Consider the following 16,967-nt stretch of genomic DNA (forward strand, 5'->3'; position numbering starts at 1 on the left):
GATACACAGGTGTGTGGAGTTTGTGAATGCTCATCAAGGCGTATACTTACAATATGTGCACTCTGCGGCCTGTATATTATACTTAAATAAAAACTTAAGTTGAAGAATATATAGTGCTCTTTTATCTGTAAATTGTAAAATACTTTTCTCACTCTTCTCTCTTTCCTGTGCTCTTCTCTTTCGTTATTGAATTTTTAACTCATGGCCTTAAGTCTGTATCTCGTGACAGTGGGTCACCAGCCTCTTTTAAATTGATGTTCCCATGTCAGCTGATATGAGTGGCTGGAAATGACCAGCTGTAGTTGCTGACTGGGTCCCACACTAATGCCTAGACTGGCCTGGCAATATCACATGGTCCTATCATTGCGATCTCCGGCATGTACACCTGACACAGAATACCAGGTGTAGGTTAATGAAAAACATGGAAAAGAAGGGGAAAGCTTAATACTGTCAAGGCTTGTTAACAAGAAAATATAATTATATACTTTATATTTTCAGCAGAAAACTCAAGAGGGTTAGCCTGCACATTGTTATAAATTTAACATTCCTGCCAAATCAGATTCATAAAATAATGATTTAAGATGTTAATCTATTTTTATGAATTGTTGTCATAATTGAACTGGAGAAAGCAAAGCACTGGTTTATGACTACAAATTTTCCTTATTCATCTAGCACATAATAGCTCAATCTAGTTTCCTGAATTACACTCTTCATCAAAAATCCCAAGTCTGTTTTCCCCTGAGTAGCTAATAGTTCATAGATTCATAGAAAAATAGAGCCAGAAAAGTCATGTGGAAAGTACTCTGTCGTATAATGAATGGTGCCTTAGAATCTTACAAATATCTTTGCACATCAAAAAGATCTGACCGTATTTACTTGCCATAGGTGAAAGTTTATTAATTTGGAAACTCCTATAAATATAACGACTTGGTTTTAGAAGCCCAGAATAGTCTCAACATGCCAATAGATAATATTGTACTACCCAAGCAAGAAAACCGTCAATTAATTCATCTGAAGCCAGAAAGGGATTTTAGCAGTATGTGATTTCAATCTGTTCTGCCTGGGAAGCTTGGAAACGGGCTAGGCTTTGCCATTCCCAGCAACATCTAAAATCAACTACTGCTCCCCGAAGTCACACTGATTCATAGGAGAGACAGCACCTCTTGTTATGCCTCAACACCAGGGACAATATAACTGTGGCTTATAATACATTTTCTTTTAGAAACTTTATTATAAAACACTTGTTCAAGGAATTCACATATATACAGTCTATCTATAATGTTATCTTATGTACCAAGTTATCTTTATTCATTTTTAGTGCAAAATATAACCCAGAAGGAAAAAAATCTATATATATGTATATATATATGTATATGTATATATATGTATATATGTATCTATATATATGTATATAGATACATATATATATATATTGGGGTTTAATAATCTTATGACCCAAAAGAATCATGTCAATATTGAATCTGCAACTTAAATTTCTTTCTCCTATAACCAGTGAGGAGAACTTCAGGTTTTCTAGGCAAATTAAAATAACTGATTTTTTTTAATTTTTTTAAACATTTATTTATTATTGAGAGACAGAGAGACAGAGCATGAGCAGGGGAGGGGCAGAGAGAGAGGGAGACACAGAATCTGAAGCAGGCTCGAGGCTCTGCACTGTCAGCACAGAGTCCAATGTGGGGCTTAAACTCATGAACCGTGAGATCATGACCTGGGCTGAAGTTGGATGCCTAACCTACTGAGCCACCCAGGCACCCCTATCTTGGTACTCTTTATCATACATAAGACTTGCAGGGAGATTCATGTGTTACAGAAGTATATGCCAAATAACTTTTAACAGCCTTTCCAGTAGTCATCACACAAGAATCTTTTAATCTTCCATTAACTCTCCCAGTTTTCTTCACTTCATCCCGCATAGGGACTTTGACCCAGAAGACACCATTCTGGCAGAAGAATTATGATTTGTCATAAGTGCTGATACTTTGGGCAACAGCAATAACATAGCTTCTATTTTTCTTTTCTTTCTTCTTCTCTCCCTTTCCTCCTTCTACTTAAAAAATTTTTTTTTCAGAGTTAATTTTACTCACACTACAAATCATGTAATTTTTACAACGATCATGTGAGGCAGGCAGTACAGGTATTACTGTCCACATTTCTCAGCTGAGAAAACTAAAGCAGGCAAAGAGAGACTGCACAAAGAACTAGCCTATAACACAGTTTCTTTGGCTGCAAGCACAAAATATTCTCCAATTGAAAAGGAAAAGTGGGCATAAACGTAGACAGGAAAACCAGAGATCTTTAGACAGCCTCAGGAGCCACGCTGGAGATTCACTAGGCAAAGTGCCACTATGGGCAGGAGGGAATATTTAGAGATGAAGTCATCTAGTCCATCATAGCCATTTTACTAAAGAGGAAACTCACTTGCCCTCAGCAGCTAGAAAGTGTAAAAAGAGTTAAGGATTGACGGGCAGGAGACCTGTATTCTGGCCTCATTGTGCTACTAAGCTTAGACCAACCTACCTAGCCATCAACCTACAGACATTTGACATCGATGTTCCACAAGTATTTCAAAACATGTCCAAACTATTTATCTCCCCTCCACCCCCACCGAACTCCCATGGCAATCATCTCAATAAATGGCCCAGGACAGGATCCTAGTAATCTTCCCTCTCCTTCATCTTCCATGTCGTCTCAGTTACCAAATTCTGCTACAAATCTTTCTGATCCACCTCCTTCTCCCCATTTCCAGGCCCTCACTATCCCTGGCCTGGGTTAGGTTACACAGCTGTCCAGCAGGTTTCCTGGATCCTACTCTTGCCCTGTTTCAATCCAACTGCCACTCTGCCTGCCATCACAGAGAGCTTTCTACACCAGAAGTTGTCACTGCTCTAATTATTATTAATCTGTTTTCCAACAACTGGATGAAGCCTAAATCCCAAGCAGGACGTCCCAATCTGTTTGTGATTTGGCCTCTGCCCCCTTCTCTCACTTCATCTTTCACCACTCATAACTTCAGCCAAGCCCAAGTTTTGCAGTTCCTCCAATGTCACCTTTGGCTTTGACACTAATGGTTCACTCTTCCTGGAAGTCTCCCCCTTTCCCTGCCCATTGCCTGGCTAAAATTAACTCACCCTTCTAGACTCAGCTTAGGTTGGAACTTTTCCTGGCATCCCTTTTATGTGTTCCTTTGATACTCCCAAGGCATCTTGTGCAGACAAAAGAGTCACTATTCACCCTGAACTATGTTTGCTCACACATCTGTGTCCCTTGCTAAACTCAGCAGTGGAATGGCAGGGACAGCATCCTATTCAGTGCTCAGTATTAACTATTCATCCAACAAATATTTGAGGACCTACTTTATACCTGATATTATAGGTACAAGGGATATGGCAGTTAACAAAGCAAAGACACTCCTTGTTAGTAAGTGGGAGGTGACATCATAAATGGACACATAAGAATATGAGTGAAAAGTGCTTTGCAGACAATTAAAGTAAGCCATGTGGTATAAAAGGGACCGGATGGCTACATTAGATGGGGTATGTCAGGAAGTTTCCTCTGGGGAAGTGACATTTAAACTGATAACTGAACGCCAGCAAACCGGTATTGAGAAGAGTACGAAAGATGAAAGAAAAAGTGGCCCATGTGGATGTAAAGCAAGCGTGGGAAAGTAGTGAAGATGGAGTCAGAGAAGACAGGAACCATATTATGTACACTTTGTAGGACAGAATAGAGTTTCGATGTTGTTCCAAGCGTGATGGGGAGTGACATGATCTGATTTACATCTAGGACTGCTATGTTTACACTGCCCAGCGTGTAAACAGACCAGTTTGGAGGAGAGAAAGGTCGGTGGCCTGGATACGGAGGTCGCAGCGGTTTTGGAGACAGTGGACGGACTGGGGATGTAAGTGTGAGTGACAGGGACCTGCAGGTAAGCAGATGCCTTAAGGCTCAGCGCACGTAGATTTTTGGCCCTGGCAGCCGCGTCGGTACTGGGGTATAGAGCAGGCGCACGGCGACTCCTACGAGGAAGAGGGTATCGAAAAAGTTGCTTCGGTGTCCCCCTCCACACCCCCCCGCCCCTTCCCCGGACTCTGGAGAGAGTTCAGGTCAGGCAGCTGGAAAGAGACACGCCCAGACCCACAGTAGGCTGCCTGCCTTCACCGGGACGGCAGAGCGCGGAGACCGCCCGACTGGCGGCGCGCGCGGACCCGAACTCCACGTGCCCCGCGCGGGGGTTTCCGCGTCCTCTGGGCGGGGCCGGAAGAGGAAGTCGGCGCTGCAATAGCGGCCCCAGCAGCAGCGGCGGCCCCTGCCCAGCCAGCCCCGCCGCCCGCGCCCGTCCGTGCCGGCCCCAGAGGCAGCGCCGCGGCGGGACCCGGAGACTGTACCAGCCGAGAAGCGCCGCGCCGCCGGGCGCCCAGCAGTCCGATGGGGCCGCAGCAGCCGCTGCCCCTGGCCGCGACCGCCCTGCTCTGGGGCTTCCTGCTCCCGCTGGTAAGGGGGACGGCCGGGCGCTCGGGCCTCCCCGGGGCGGGGCCGGGTCTCCCTGCCCCTTCTCCTCCCCACCCCCGGGCCGCTACCCGGCGTCTCCAGTGCGTGCGCCCTAGCGGCCTGCCCCCCTTCCCATTTCTCTCTTTCCTTCCAGCCGCCCCTTCTTCAGCCTCGTTTCTCCTGCCTTCCTACCCCACCCCCATTCCCGTCCTTCGAAATCTTCGAAATACCCACCCCAAGAAAGCTCTCTGTGGAACCCCTCCTGCTACTTTGACCTTCGGGGTTGTCTATAGTTTTTCTCTGTTCCGGGCATTTTAAATTGACCTCTTGAGTTTTATCGTGTAGCCCGTCTTACAGCATCTTGCTCTTTTTTACCCTCTGGAAGAAGAAAAACATTATACCCCGGGGTGTTCAGCGGTTCAAAGACTGCACTTTAGTTTAATTGCTCGAATACAGATGATTTTTTTTTTTTTTTTTTTTTTTTGGTCTTCCTCCTCTTGTAGTTCCTGCTACGCCTCATTTGATTCCTGGGTGGGTGGACGGGGTGTTTGGTGTTTGGTGTTTCAGTTTTTATATTTCTTGGAAATTTGACTTAGGGATTTTCAGGTTGGAAACTTCTGGGAGCTTTATCGACACAGAATTGGTATAGTGTGTGCCTGTCTAGTTCTTTCCATTAGAATATGTAACTTCTCTGATACAGTGTATTTTGCATCCTCTGCTGTTTAAAGAATTACTATTAGTGAATATATTTAATACAAAAGTATCTTTAACATTTATTAAAAAACCAAAATCAGAACGTAAAATAGTTAAGTGCCTTTGGTGTATTCATAACTTTGCTAGGCAACATGAGGAACATGGAAGATAATGTATCTAAAAATTGTCTTTGTGAGGTGGAGGGGAAGTGTAATATAAAAAGAACAATAAAGTGGCGGTGTTAGTCTGAAGCTTTGAGGTGTAGTTTGCCATGTATGGTATGTCTAAAAGATAACAATTCAGGTAGTATGTAAATACACATAAAACTATAACCTAGATATACAACTTGTCTGCGTGTTTTTGCACTCTTGCAAATTTTCATTTGAGCCACTTCAGCTAATTTTAGGAATATACCTTATATATCACATTCCCACTAATCTTTTGTCAACACTAAAATTAATTTAATAATATATCAATTGCTTATAACTCACATTGAAGTTCTTATCAAAAGCCCCTGAGCCCTCTCACTAAAAGATGACAGCAGAATTTTTGTGTAATTTCAAGGGCTTAACAAATCTAAAGGTCGTCCCTATTCTAAATTGTAGCTAGCCTACAATTTTTTCAGGGCTGTTGTGGGACGCGGCAACTGTCTTTTCCTCCGCAGATATTTAATGTGTATCTATTATATGCCAGGCTCTGTGCCAGTGACTGCGAATATACTGACAAAATCTTTTTTTTTTTCATTTTAGAATGTTTATGTAAGATAATTAGAGCTTAAAGAATTTTTACAAGGCTATATTAGGAAACTTAAAAAAAAAATGTAAGTAATGTTGCAGTGAAAATTTATCATAAACCAGGACTTGGTATATTTCTTTTCTTCCAGGATTTTGTATCTATGTGGGGAGGACAAGGGAAAGAATTATAGGAGGAAGAAGCAGAGGATAAAGATATGCTAGATATTCAGGCAATAATTTGTAGGAATAAAAATAATTTGGACTTCCATAATCTAATCATCATAATCTCCTCTCCCTGCTCACCCCCAAACAGCAAAATGAGCAAAAAGGCATCCTTTGTTGTATTATTTTGTACATCTATTTTTATTTCCTGTTTCTAGTTTTTTTTTTAAATGTTTTTATTTATTTTTGAGACAGAGAGAGGCAGAGCATGAGCAGGGGAGGGGCAGAGAGAGGGGGAGACACAGAATCCGAAGCAGGCTCTAGGCTCTGATCTGTCAGCACAGAGCCCGATGCGGGGCTTGAACTCAGGGAGTGTGAGATCATGACCTGAGCTGAAGTCAGACACTCAACCCACTGAGCCACCCAGGCGCCCCTCCTGTTTCTATTTATTTATTTTTATTGTATTTTTACAGCAGGATCAGTCCTTGAAACATGGAGAGAAGCACTCATAATCGCAGAAACAAAACTGATCCTTCACCAAAGATAGTTTTTTTTTTTAATGTAATTAATTTATTTATTATTTTACATCCAAGTTAGTTAGCATATAGTACAATAATTTCAGGAGTAGATTTCAGTGATTCGTCCCCTATGTATAACACCCAGTGCTCATCCCAACAAGTGTCTTCCTTAATGTCCCTTACCCTTTGGGTCCCTACCCCTACCCCTCCAACAACCCTCAGTTTGTTCTTTGTATTTAAGAGTCTATTATGTTTGTCCCCCTCCTTGTTTTTATATTATTTTTGCTTCCCTTCCTTTATGTTCATCTGTTTTGTATCTTAAATTCCTCATATGTGTGAAGACATATGATATTTGTCTTTCTCTGACTAATTTCACCTAGCATGATACCCTCTAGTTTCATCCACATAGTTGCAAGCGGCAAGATTTCATTCTTTTTGATTGCTGAGTAATACTCCAGTGTGTGTGTGTGTGTCTGTGTATGTATGTATATCTGTCAATGGACATTTGGGCTCTTTCCATGCTTTGGCTATTGTCAATAGCATTGCTATAAAAATTGGGATGCATGTGCCCCCTGTGTGGCCGAGGTCAAAAAGGTTTTTGCCTGCTTTCTCCTCTAGGACTTTGATGGCTTCCTGGCTTACCTCTAGGTCTTTCATCCATTTTGAGTTTATTTTTGTGTATGGTGTAAGAAAATGTTCCAGGTTCATTTTTCTGCATGTTGCTGTCCAATTTTCCCAACACCATTTGCTGAAGAGACTGTCTTTATTCCATTGGATATTCGTTCTGCTTTGTCAAAGATTAGTTGGCCATACATTTGTGGGTCCATTTCTGGGTTCTCTAGTCTGTTCCGTTGATCTGTGTGTCTGTTTTTGTGCCAGTACCATGCTGTCTTGATGATTACAGCTTTGTAATCATCTTGAAGTAGGGACTGTGATGCCTCCAGCTTTGGTTTTCTTTTTTGGATGGCTTCGGCTATTCGGGATGTTTTGCTGGTACCATACAAATTTTAGGATCATTTGTTCTAGCTCTGTAAAGAATGCTGGTGTTACTTTGATAGAGATTGCTTTGAATATATAGATTGCTTTGGGTAGTATCGACATTTTAACAATATTTGTTCTTCCAATCCAGGAGCATGGAATATTTTTCCATTTTTTTGTGTGTCTTCTTCAATTTCATTCATAAGCTTTCTGTAGTTTTCAGTGTTGAGATTTTTCATCTCTTTGGTTAGGTTTATTCCTAGGTATTTTATGGTTTTTGGTGCTGTTGTAAATGGGATTGATTCTCCTGATTTCTATTTCTGTTGCTTCATTATTGGGGGATAGGAATGCAACCGATTTCTGTGCATTGATTTTATAGCCTGCGACTTTCTGAATTCATGGATCAGTTCTAGCAGTTTTTTGGTGAAATCTTTCGGGTTTTCCAAATAGAGTATTATGTCATCTGTGAAGAGTGAAAGTTTTGACTTACTCCTTGTCGATTTGGATGCCTTTTATTCCTTTGTGTTGTCTGACTGCTGAGGCTAGGACTTCAGATACTATGTTGAGTAACAGTGGTGAGAGTGGACATCCCTGTCTTGTTCCTGACCTTAGGGGGAAAGCTCTCAGTTTTTCCTCATTGAGGATGATGTTAGCGGTGGGTCTTTCATATTTGGCTTTTATGATCTCGAGGTATGATCCTTCTTCCCCTACTTTCTTGAGTGTTTTTATCAAGAAAGGATGCTCTATTTTGTCAAATGCTTTCTCTGCATCTGTTGAGAGGATCATGTGGTTCTTGTCCTTTTATTGGTGTGATATATCACATTGATTGTTTTCTGGATGTTAAACCAGCCCTGCATCCTTGGTATAAATCCCACTTGGTCGTGGTGAATAATTCTTTTAATATATTGTTGGATCCGGTTGGCTAATATCTCCTTGAGGATTTTTGCATCCATTGGTGAGATCTTTTTGATATGTAAAGCCTTTTTCAGTGGATTTGTTTTCTTATTGACCCTTTCTTCCTTTAATTTCCTGAAACAATCTCTTTCCTTTTCTGAGGAACTCAAATCTGGTATACTTTTCCACAGCAGGAGCACTCTCTCTCCTTTCTGCTTACTTACTGGATACCTAGTTCCTTTCCTCCAACACTGTCTGAAGTCTTACAGATTTTTTTTCTTCTTACCATTTTCTCCCTGAAGCCCTAGTTTATTACTCTTCCTTAATCTTACAGCTCTAGGTGGCCTCTCTGAGTTCATTTGAATTAGTGATGCCAGTTTAATTATTTCATTTCTCTTTTCTGGGCTCTTGCAGCTGGCACTGCTACCATCTTTCCCTTTAGTTATGTAAGAACAGGGACACTATCCTCATCCACAAGCAGCACAAAATAGCAGCACATAATCTCCAGAATCCACTGCCGCATCCTTGTAGAAAACACAGAGGATTTAGTATTGGAAAGGCCTTTCGCCATCATGTAGCCTACCCTCCTCATCTTGTCCTCTTTACATCTTTGTGACCTCACTGTGTATGTGAAACTCAGGCTTCAGTACATCTGATGTTTTGGTGATTTCTAAACCCTTAAACCTGTTAAGTCTAGAAATGAAGAGTGTGTGGTAGATAGTTAGTTCTCTCTTGGCCTTGCCATGATTCTGTTTCGCAGTCATGCTTCCCCAGCCCAAGCCCCATCCCTAGCCACAACTATTAGGCCTTTATTTCACAGTGTTTGGACTCAGTCACAGAGTTATGTTTCAAAGAAAATCAGAAAAGTTTAGCCTGGATCTCTTTTCTAAAATTGCTTCAGAGTTCTCTGAAGAATCCTGAATCCTTTCCATGTTTTTACAAAAGTTCTGTTCATTTTTTCATTACTTCAAAGAATTTGAAGTATTACATAGCTACATCTTGAACCTATTACAGTGAAGTGATAATCAGGATCCCCAGCAGAGAAATCTCTTGCTGAAATCTGCATTCCTTTGGTATACTACACCAAGTCAAAGAATCTTCTTTAATTCTTTCTTTTCTGCCCTCTTCTCTCATGCTCCTGAGGAAAGGAAGTATGTTCTGCTACCCAAGTTATCAGAGACATGCTGAGCTGTTATGTTGTAGACTGAATTGTATCCCTTCTCCACCACTCCCAAAACATATGTTGAAGCCCTGACCCCCCAGTGTGATGGTATTTGGAAATGGGCCTCTGGGAGATAAGTAGGTTTAGATGAAGTCAGAGGGTATATCCCTTGTGAAGGATTGGTGCCTTGTAAGTAAAAGACAACCGAGAGCTTGTTCTCTCTCTCCCCTAATACTCACCCCCCAACACACACACACACACCATGTGATGACACAGCAAAAAAGTGTCTGTCTGAAAGCACCTTTACCTTGGACTTCTAGTATCTAGAACTGTGAGAAAAATAAATTTCTGTTCAAGGTACCAACTCTGGTATTTTGTTATAGCAGCCCAAGCTGAGACAGATTTGGGTACCAGGAGTGGGGTACTTCACTAATACCTAAACCTGTGTCAGCAGCTTTGTAACAGGGTAGAGGCTAGAAGAGGTTTGAGATGCTTGCCAGAAATAGGACAATTTGGTAGAGTCTCAAAAATGAGGAATGTGGTGTTAGAAACTGGAGGAAATGCAATCCTTGTTATAAAATGGCAAAGAACTTTGAACTGTGTTGTGGTGTTTTGTAGAAGGAAGAATTGTGAGCAGTGCAGTTAGATATTTAGCTGAGGAGATTTCTAATCAAAGTGTTAATGGAGCAGTGTGATTCCTCCTGACTGCTTATAGTAAAATGCAAATGGAGAGAGAAGAATTAAAGAAGGAATTGTTAAGGAAAAAATAACTAGAATTTGAAGATTTGGAAAATTTCTCAGCCCATCCATATTGCAAAAAATGAAGCTTGTTCTGCAAAGAATACTGTGTGGCTAGAAAACCATCTGATAAAGAGTTTCAGGATTTTTGAGCAAACATACTGCCAGTTTGAACTAAATACAGACTTTGGACAAAATGAAGAAAGGCTGTTGGACTTCTTGGATTTGACAAAATGGGATGATGGAGCTCTGTGGTTGTGAACGTGGATTGTTCTTCAAGAAGGAGAAATGACCCCAAAGGCAATTCAGATACCATCAGGCCACTGCCTCAGTCTCAACAGCCCTTATGGCTTCTTTTGGAAGCCTTGAGGACCAGACTCCACAGGGCCATGGAGGTGATGCTGCCACCCCAGTGGGCCTGTAAGGTGGGACATTGAGCCAGAAAGGATTATTCGTGAGCCTTAAAACCTAATGGAATTTGTCTTGCTAGGTTTTGGACTTGCTTGAGTCTTGTCACTACTTTCTTCCTTCTGATTTCTCCCTTTTGGAATGCTAATGTCTACATTATGTTTTAGAAGCATATAACTTGGGGCGCCTGGGTGGCTCAGTCAGTTGAGCGACTGACTTCGGCTCAGGTCATGATCTCACGGTTTGTGAGTTCGAGCCCCACGTCAGGCTCTGTGCTGACAGCTCAGAGTCTGGAGCCTGCTTCAGATTCTGTGTGTGCCTCTCTCTCTTTGCCCCTCCCCCACTCATGCTCTCTCTCTGTCTCAGAAATAAGTAAACATTAAAAAAAGAAAAAAAAAAGAAGCATATAACTTGTCTGCTTCCATAGCTGGAGAGGAATGTTGCCTTAGAATGAACTGTATCTTAATTTTCACCCATATTTGACTTAAATGATATTAGATGAAACTTCGGACTATAGAGTTGATGCTGGACTGAGTTAAGACTTTGGGGGCTGTTGGGATGAAATGAGTATTTTTTTGCCTGTAAGAAGGAAATGAATTTGGGGGCCCTGAGGCAAAATGCTGTGGACTGGATTTTGTGCCCCAGATTCTTATGTTGAAGCCCTGACCCCCCAGTGTGATGGTATTTGGAGATGGGGCCTTTGGGGGATAATTAAGTTTAGATGCGGTATCAGTGTGGGGCCCTTATGATGGGATTGTTGCCTTGCTCTCTTTCCCAGCCATGTAAAGACACAGTGAGAAGGCAGCCATCTACAAGCTAGGAAATGAGCCCTTACCAGAAATCAGCTATGCTGGCACCTTGATCTTGAACTTCTAGGTTCCAGACCGTGAGAAAATAAATTTCTGTTATTTAAGCCACCCAGTCTGTGGTATTTTGTTATGGTAGCCCGATATTAGCCCGATATTAGACATTTTCTTTTAGATTCTTCACAACTTTTTTTTTTTTTTTTTTTTGCCTTCTTTCCTCTGAGCTATCTCTGAGGATTCTGCATCCCACTCTTTACTTTCTAAGTCACTGATGGCTGTGAAAATGTAACATCTACACATGCATCTCCTCTCAAAATAATCCTGAGAAGGTTCAAGAAGGTATGACTTGTCCTAGTTCATACAGAAAGGCCTGAAAAAGACAAGTAGAACCCAGGATTTCTAGACATTCCTTGATATTTTTCCACTAAGTTGGTCATTAATGTTTTCTTGTAAATCAAAAATACATCAGAAGACTAATCAGATAAATTTGTAAATTTATTCATAAGAAAGGGCTTAAAGATAGAAGTCATATTTATTATATATTTGATCGCCTTTTTGATTAAAAATCACCTGAGATTGGGTCTGTTTACAAAACTCTAGACCATAAAGTCTCCAGGTACAGACCCTTATCCCCAGATACTAAAGTTTTGTTAAAAATTTTTGTTTTTAGGTCAGAATTTGCCAAATGTTACTATGCACTATGGCCTTAGATCAACTTTTTATGCACTTATATTACCTGCCTGGCCTTGTAGTTACTTGAATTTGTGAATTCTAGTGTAAATCATAAATTCTGTAACAGTTGAGTTATATCACTAGGTACTAAGATTACTTAGGGAAAACCAAGCAGAAGGATAGATCTAGGTAACAAGTAAAATATAATCCCCATGAAGGAGAAACTCTACTGGACTCATTCTCTGCTGTCTCCCCTAGCATCTCATAGACTGCAAAGTATCAAATAAATGAATGTCTCCCATACCTAATACCTCTTCCCCTAAACATTACGTATCCCCAGATTCTCTGAGTGCAAGGAATGATGCTGGCTCTACTTTTACCATGGCCCATAGACTCCTCTGAGTTCCTGTGAATACCTATTTAATGTCCTAGCACCCACTGGGCCACTAAATAAGTAGTTAAGATTACGCTTAATCTTTATGGGTATGGGTCTAGTCACTTCCAGTGTATCATTTCCTTAAACTTTGAATCCTGGAAGTAGGAATGGAAACAATGTAGGTTGTTGATTATATAACTTAACAGGGAGAAAACAGGCATAGAAAATATATAATAGTGAATGATTAGAAAGTTATTTAGGCCTAACTTCGGAGTGTGTCATTCAAGACACACAACCTCAACTCTATCTTTCCTGTAGAGACCCCTTTCAGCTCTTTTATTGTATTGCTATTAACTATGTAACTGTGTAAAGAGAAAGATGTTTATAAAGAAAGAGATACCCGCTACATTGCAGTGATTTAAGGGTGATAGGTGACTGTTGCTCCTATTGCATTTACCGTTCAGTGATTACATTGCAACTTTATATCTTCTGGTTTAGGAATGTAGCTTTTTTTTTTAATTACTCATTTTCATTATAGATAAATTCTATTTATTAACAAAATTTGCTCCCAAGCCCCAGTTCTTGTATTTGGTGTCTAAAAATACAGAAATAATTTAATTTGTAGATTTTATGTAGGAAGATTGCCAGGGGGTTAATTGGAGAGAGAATTACAGTTACATTCACACACTGACCCTTGAAACTGAAGGGTTGCATATATCTAATGGATAACAATACAAATAACATGAGCCTGGTTTAATTGACAGATGTAGAAAGGGATGGGGAAGCTGGGACCCAGTGATGCATATACTGAAGAGTTTTGAAGGAACTCTTGGGTGAGATGGGGGAACTACTGGCCAAAATATGAACATTGGCTATAACAGCAGACTGCAGGTACAGTGTGACTCACCTCTTGAGAAAATTCCTAGGAGGATCTCAGTAATGTCTGGAAGACTTGTGAGTTTCACTGCTATTCATGATGAAGTATGCACCCATGTACTCTGTGGACCAGTATCAGAGCATCACCTGGAAGCTTGTTCAAAATGCATGATTACAAGCTCCACCTAAAAGCTGTTGGATCAGAATCTGCATTTTAATAAGAACATTCAAGTTTAAGGGGTGTCTGGGTGGCTCAGTCAGTTAAGAGTCCAACTTCTATTCAGGTCATGATCTCACAGCTCTAGATTTTGAGCCCTGTGTTGGGCTCTGTGCTGACAGCTCAGAGCCTGGAGCCGACTTGAGATGGATTCTGTGTCCCCGTCTTTCTCTGCCTCTGCCCTTCTCATGCTCTCTGTCTCTCTCTCTCTCAAAAATAAATAAACATTAAAAAAATTTTTTTAAAAAGTCAGTTGGTTGAGCGGCTGACTTCAGCTCAGGTCATGATCTCACAGTTTGTGAGTTTGAGCCCCGTGATGGGCTCTGTGCTGACAGCTTAGAGCCTGGAGCCTGCTTCAGATTCTGTGTCTCCCTTTCTCTCTGCCCCTTCCCCACTCATGCTGTTTCTCTCTCAAAAATAAGTAAACACTAAAAAAAAAGTTTTCAAAAAAAGAATATTAAAGTTCAAGAAGCACTGACCTATAATAAAGGGAAAGAAATTGCTGCACAGAATACTGAGCATAATCTCCAGGAAAAAAGAACCATGCTTGACATGTATGTTGAGGCTTTTTAAGGGAATTAAATATACACATGGGAAAAGATTAACATTGTATTATTTAGAGCTATACTTGATCAGGTGACAATGGGCCAAGGTACAGAGCTCTGGCAGACCCAAAGAATGACATGTATATAGGGTAGGTGGTAGTATGTTAGATAAATTTTTAGCTAGAATTGTTCTTTTCCAAAGGCATATGTGAAGACTTAAGTTTCGAAAATAGATTCAATGCTAGAAGATATCTTTTGAAGAAGAAAGAAAGGTGGAAGACATAAAACCTGGGAACCAGGGTCGAAGAAGAATCCTTGAACTGCGCTATTAGCTTGGACAGGAGTAGAGCAGGCCTGTTCTCAGTAGGTTAATACTGGGCTGGTGAGTCAGCATCAGGAGGCTGTTGGAACAGAGGCTAGGAATTCAAATGCCCATGGTTGGAACTACCTAGAGACTAGAATGTAAAGCATGGATGTACTCCCAAGAGACAGGGACATGAAGGTCAGTGCGAGACTGACTTGCTGTAAGTATACTGATGAAATAAAAGCTCCTATACATATCCCTTTGTTTAAGGTCTGATTGGTCTCAGAAAATGGGGATCTAATACATGTGCAAGGATGTGAGTATAGTATATACATCATTGTAGTTGTTCTTTTTTAGACCTTTGGTAATCATTTGACACTTGTCATAGCCAAAGCTATTTAAATAAGCAAAGGAATAGGTAACTGTAACATCAAGATACACTTAAACATCACTAGTTTTTGGTTTGAAAAGATGATAGTGAATATGCTTGAAGTCAGGTGTTCTGGATAAAGTAATAGGAACTGTTCGTGAGCAACAGAGAATCCCATGAAGTTTTATTGGAGACAAATTTGAGTCCAAAAAGGGACCACCAGTTCATACCATGGGCTAGTAAACTTACTTACCTTGTGGTAAGGATCAAGTAAGATGTGAGTATAGAGCAACAGTGGTATAAAATAGATGATTTGATTGCCCTGAAGAAAGCTTGAGTCCACAACCGGTACTTGTAGGAACTGATGTGAAGAGGGAACATACAGGGCGAACAGTAAGAAGTTGTCGTAGGAAAAGGAATTCCATGAAGCCCAGAGCCCCAGAACTGGGGTTATTTGGAAGACTATAAGGAAATGACGTAGAGTTTCAGATATTTAGAATGTGGGAGGAACTAATGGGGAATTAGAGGAGCTTGAGTGGTGGTAGAAGACCCATACCAGTATCACGGAAGAGGGAGTTAACAGCTAATGCGGGCATCCCGGTGACCAGTGTTAAAGCTGGAGAGTGATAGTTGGGCGCCAAGAGGTGCTTGGGGATGTAACTGCATGAGGGAACCTGAAGTGGTAGCAGAGTTGAAGACTGCTGGTCTGGGTGTTGGAGAGCCCAGTTCTAATCTTGGCCCCCGAGACCACTTCACTTTGGTCGTTGGGGACCTGTTTGAGCCACGAAATGAAGACACTAGAATATTTTGTCTAAATCCCTTCAAGCTCTTGATACTCAGCTTTTTACTAAGAGAATGTTTTCATTACTGATTGAAAATGCAAATACAGCGCTCGCTTCAGCAGCACATACACTAAAGTTGGGACGATGCAGAGAAGATTAGCACAGCCCCTGCACAAGGATGACATGCAAATTCGTCCACACTTTTTTGCACTATGTGCTAACTAACTTAAATGTAAATTTTAAAAACAAATTTTAAAAAAAACTGTAAGAGGGAGGTAGAAGAAGAGAGTCAGGGAGATGTGACTATAGAAGAACAATCAGAGAGAACAAAATTGCTGGCTTTGAAGACAGAGAAAAGGAGCCATGATCCAACTGACTTGGGCAGTCTTTAGAAGCTGGAAAAAGCAAGGAAAGGAATTTGTCCCTAGGAGCTCCAGGAAGGAATGCAGCTCTGTCAATACTCAGATTTTAGCCCAATGAGATCTGTGTGCAACTTGTAACCTTCAGAATTGTAAGATAATTTCTGTTCTTAAAAATAAAAAAATGCAAGCATAATTTTTAAAGGTTGAATGAATAAAGTCATAGAAGGCCAGACCACAGTTGATGACAAAGGAAAATTCAGTGTTTAGCACCATGTCTCTAACTTGGAAGATGTGAAGGAAGGTATTCTGCCCTTACACCGTAGGGTCTTTGTCAAGCGATCTAACACCAGTAGCATGTGGGTGGACCACAAGTCTCACCTAATTTGGTGTTTGTAATGCTTAAGGGGATACTGAGTTTCAAGCCTTTTTCTTTATGCTTCCCTACTAATTGACTGACAGTAATGTGGTTTCCACTACTCTGTTCTCTTAGAGCCTTGCTAAGCAAGGTGTGGTCCATATACCAGCAGCATCAGCATCACCTGGAAGCTTGTTAAAAATGCAGAACTCACACTCCACCCAAACCTACTGAATCAAAATCTGCCATTTAATATGATTGCTAAGTGATATGTATGTATAATAAATCTTAAGCACTGCTCCTGTAGCTATGGTTCTCAAACTTTTACAAGTAAAAGAATCTCCAGAAGGGCTTGTAAAAATAAACTGCCTGGGGGTTTCTGATTCAGTAGATCTGGAATAGGGCCCAAGAATTTACATCTTTAACACCATAGGAACACTAAAGCTTTTATTAGAGACTGACTAATCACATTATGTTTTTGCTTATCTGTTTCAGGTTTGTTTTCA

The 16,967-nt window shown here is 40.9% G+C and overlaps 1 protein-coding gene and 1 pseudogene across 1 annotated transcript in view; both read left to right on the forward strand.

Moving 5' to 3' along the window:
* The first annotated feature begins 4,264 nt into the window (after positions 1-4,264).
* SPPL2A (signal peptide peptidase like 2A) overlaps positions 4,265-16,967 on the forward strand; it is a 55,530-nt gene continuing 42,827 nt past the window's right edge. Inside the window, exon 1 of the mRNA XM_019442134.2 lies at positions 4,265-4,512. Coding sequence (XP_019297679.1) covers positions 4,447-4,512 — 66 coding nt within the window. The 5' untranslated portion in view covers positions 4,265-4,446. The remainder of the gene's footprint in view (positions 4,513-16,967) is intronic.
* Positions 15,851-15,951, forward strand: LOC128773156 (U6 spliceosomal RNA; annotated as a pseudogene).

This window comes from Panthera pardus, unplaced genomic scaffold (genome assembly GCF_024362965.1).
Source record: "Panthera pardus isolate Hobbes unplaced genomic scaffold, ASM2436296v1 HiC_scaffold_24, whole genome shotgun sequence".
NCBI classification, from domain to species: Eukaryota; Metazoa; Chordata; class Mammalia; order Carnivora; family Felidae; genus Panthera; species Panthera pardus.